The sequence below is a fragment of the Myotis davidii genome, unplaced genomic scaffold (genome assembly GCF_000327345.1).
Source record: "Myotis davidii unplaced genomic scaffold, ASM32734v1 scaffold147, whole genome shotgun sequence".
NCBI lineage: Eukaryota > Metazoa > Chordata > Mammalia > Chiroptera > Vespertilionidae > Myotis > Myotis davidii.
In genome coordinates, this window is record NW_006383010.1 from 5,666,990 (window position 1) to 5,671,080 (window position 4,091).

The following is a 4,091-nucleotide window of genomic DNA, read 5'->3' on the forward strand; positions in this document are numbered from 1 at the left end:
ACCTGCCTGTCTGCGGGGACCACGCGTTGGGCCTCTGCCCCGGGCGCCCCCGGCCCCGCCTTGCTGCACCCCGCGTCCTGGTCTGCGCACTCCGGTACGGACACCGAGGCGAGGACGAGGAGCACGTGGACCGTAGTGACCGTGGAGTTGGTGGTGGTTGTCAGACTGACCGGAAATGGGCTGGGGGAGGAGGTCGGAGGCCAGGTCGCCACGGGGCGGGGCTCGGCTCCTGCAAGCGCGATGGGCTGGAAGGTGTGCACATTTATTTTAAAACAGGCATCAGGTACACGCGTCTTCCGTCGGTTCTACCTGCCTTCAAAGAAACCACCTTTTGCAAATCCAAAAGAGAATCCAAAAGTTGTGGGTGTTTTTTGTTTGTTTGTTTGTTTTTGTAGTCCATTATACATTCACTTGTTAAAGTGAAATGAATTCCCTCTAAGTACTTGGTGTTGGAGAGTCGGTGGTGAGATAAAGGGCAGTTCTGTCCAGTTTACACCCTGACGGGTGGGATGCGTGCGGACTGAGAGGAGGAGGAGGAGGAGGAGGAGGAGATGATGATCACAAATAAACAACCTAACTCTATGCCTTAAGGAACTAGGGGGGAAAAAAACAACTGAGACCAAACTTAGGAGAAGAAAGAATAAAGACTAGAGCAGGTCGCCATGGCAGAGGCGGGTGGGGGCCGGGGGATGGAGATGATGGAGATGGCTGGTTGCAATGCTGCAGGACTTGGCAGGCCTGTGGGAGGCCCCTCGCCCAGATCTGAAGGCCCAGGGAAGCGCTTTCCAGGGAAAGTGAGTAGAAACAAGCAGGAGGTGGCCAGGCGAGCCAATAAGGTCGGGAGAACCCCGGGGGTTCGCTTTGTGCCGTGGGGCAACTACGAGAAACCCAGGCTAAGGAGAGTGTGGAGACTGAGGTGGAAGATGAGGCTGGCGAGGTTCACAGGGGCCCCGTGATTAGGGTGTTGTGATTCATTTTAAGGAGTTTTATGTTCATCTGAGCAGTGGCGGGAAGCCCCGCTCTGTTTGATCCTGGGGTGGAGTGACCCCGAGGGGTTTGGCCTTTGAAAGGTCACTCATTCTGGCACCTGCCTGGAGGCATGCAGACCTGTGGGGGGCTCTTGGAGGAATCCAGCCCCAGGAGGGCCTGGAATGAGAGTGAGGCCCGCTGTGGGGATGAAGAAAAGTGGGTCAATCTAAGGATACTTAGGAGGTTAAACAGGCAGGACTTGTTGAGGGACCGAGAGCAGTTCTTAACTCGGGGCTATTGCTCCCCCGGACTTCTGGCAATGCCTTGCGACACTTTTTGGTGTAACAGCTGTGGGGTCAGGGCGGACTGTTGGCACCTAATGGGGAGAGGCCAAGGTTGCTAATATTATACAATGCACAGGACAGCTCTCCGCAACAAAGAATTATCTAGCCTCAAAATACCAACAGTGCCTAGGTTGAGAAGCCCCGATTTCAGTGTGGGAGAACAAGGAAGAGAAAGGGGCAAGTCGGGATCGTTCCAGATTTCTGTCCACGGTGCTCTGGGAACCAGGCCCTGAAGATGAGCAACAAGGAGGAGAGCTGATGGCCAGGGGAGTGGTGGGAAGTACCGAAGTGATGAGGTCGGTTTTGGAGTTTCAGGTGAGTATGAGGCATCTAAGTAGAGATGTGCGGCAAGTGGTTAGTCTGTACAGTGGAGAGATGTGGATTTCCAGCCCAGATTATAGGAACTGCCAGCGTATAAGTGGAAATTGACAAGAGGGGGAATGAGCTGACCTAGGAAGTGTATGTGGAGGAGGAGGGGAGGGGGCCTACAAAGTCCTAAGGATAACTGATGTCAGACGGGAAAAGCAGAGGACAAGGACCTGAAACGGGGACAGAGAAGGAGCCGTCCAAGAAACAAGGAAAACTAGGAAAGCTCAGAAAAGGGAGAATGTCAAGAGCCTTGCCTATCCTCAAGTCTGGGTTAGGTGACTCTCCTATTTGCTTGTGGAGCGGTCAGGTTATATCAGAACTGGTTTTGCCCCAAAATGAATTCACCTTTAGGAGCCCAGTTGCAGCATGGTGCGGCAGAAGGCAGACTGTAGGAACTGAGAGGACTCTGGGGATGAAAAGTTGAAGAGAGCAAATACAGACAACGTTTGAGGGAAGTCTGGCAATCTTGAGGAGGGGAAGGGAGTGGTGACTGCAGGAGGAGTCGGGGTGGAGAGAATGCTTCAGAAAGCACTGAAGACTGGTGAGTTAGAGCTTTGTCCATGGGAAAGAGGGGACTCACTCACGTATTCATCACTCAGTATTTGAGTGCCTTCTCTACTCCAGGTACTGTTGGAGGCAGTAAACAAAACACCCAACAAATTCCTGTCTTCATGAGCATAGGCCCGTGGTCGGCAAACCGCGGCTCGAGAGCCACATGTGGCTCTTTGGCCCCTTGAGTGTGGCTCTTCCACAAAATACCACGTGCGGGCGCCCACGTACAGTGAGATTGAAACTTGGTGGCCCGTGCGCAGAAGTCGGTTTTCGGCCTGGGCGAGTCTATGTTGAAGAAGTGGCGTTAGAAGAAGTGGGGGGTGTCGGTGGGTCGGCCGCGGGATACAACTCAGGGGAGGCGCGCGCGATTTATGCCGGAGTTGAGTGAGCCAGTCAGCCAGCAGCCTCATTGTGCAGTGGTTGTTGCTAGTCGCGTCTGCGAATTGCGCTGGTGACAAAAGATAGACGAAACAAGTACACAAGACGAGTGTGGATGGGAGAGTTGGAAGGGGTCAACCTCAGTGAACGTACCTCAATCAGATTGAGGACGTTTTTAGCAAAGGCCAGCTTAGGAGTACCCTAATTAAGTTAATCACAATGTACCTACCTATATAGTTTAAGTTTAAAAAATGTGGCTCTCAAAAGAAATTTCCATCGTTGTACTGTTGCTATTTGGCTCTGTTGACTCTTGAGTTTGCCGACCACTGGCCTAGAGTGAGGAGAGCAACACAGAGCGACCAGATGGAAGCCACCGTGTACAGTGCTTTTTTTTTTTTTGAGGCAGCTTATTCTATTGCCAAAAAGGTCCATTTGCTGACAAAACTGTCTTTGTATAATTTCCTTCTGAATCTTTGTCCAATGGAAGGCTGACCAATAAGTCTCTTTATCCACCATGTTTAGTCCTTTAAAAAAATAAAAAGAACTATGGTGTTCCCTGAGTCTTCCCTGCAAGCTGAAGACTCTCCACTCATCCCAGTACATCTGTTCACACAACTGTTCAGCCCAGCAGCATCTCATCATTACCTTGTGGTGACAAAGCAGCATATTGGAAACTGCACAGATCTAAAGAAAGAGCAAATAGGACTTGGTAAGATGATGGCAGTATTCTTCATGATCCGATCATCTTGATCCCTCTATTCCCACTTTGCTGAGAGTTTTTATCAAAAATGGGTGTTGGATTTTGTCTAATGCTTTTTCTGCATCTATTGACATGATCTTGTGATTTTTGTCTTACAATCTGTTAATGTGCTGTATCACATTTTTGATTTGCGGATATTGTACCAGTCTTGCGCAGTTAGAATTAATCCCACCCCCCTAGAATAAGTAAATTTGGCTAGGACCCCAAAAGTTAAGATTAATAACACTTTAGTGAACTTAATGCCTTCTATAATGTAATGTAGTTTCTTTCCTGTTTTATAGTTGAGAGCATGGTTACTGCTGGAAAAACCATTCTTAAAAAGAATAATTTTACTGACTTTGAAAATGTGAGGTATGTATACTTCCATATAGAAACCAATATTCACAGTTGGTTTTTCTGAAATGTTATTTCCTCATGGGAAAGGAAAGCAGAGCTGACTGAGTTTATAATTTAAATGCAGTTTTCCTGAAAGTGAATGTATGGTTCATTGATAATGTAAATTTAATGAAAAAAACTTCTTCCTCTCAGCATCTTCTAATAATCACCACTTATAGTTTGGACAGACAAGTATATTCAATCAGTGGGTAGTTAGAATAGTTACGAGTCCACTTTTCTTTGTTCAATATGTGCATTTCTATAAAAGTGTGTATAAATCTAATTTCCTTAGAAAATATTTTATGTGGTTTAAAATACATTATTATACTTTTAACATGAAATTA

The 4,091-nt window shown here is 47.9% G+C and overlaps 1 protein-coding gene across 1 annotated transcript in view; it reads left to right on the forward strand.

The window, feature by feature from the left end:
* The window catches only part of HINT3 (histidine triad nucleotide binding protein 3), a 9,755-nt gene that overhangs the window by 480 nt on the left and 5,184 nt on the right, over positions 1-4,091 (forward strand). Inside the window, exons 2-4 of the mRNA XM_006778504.2 lie at positions 1,540-1,628; positions 3,135-3,321; positions 3,654-3,723. Coding sequence (XP_006778567.1) covers positions 1,540-1,628; positions 3,135-3,321; positions 3,654-3,723 — 346 coding nt within the window. The remainder of the gene's footprint in view (positions 1-1,539; positions 1,629-3,134; positions 3,322-3,653; positions 3,724-4,091) is intronic.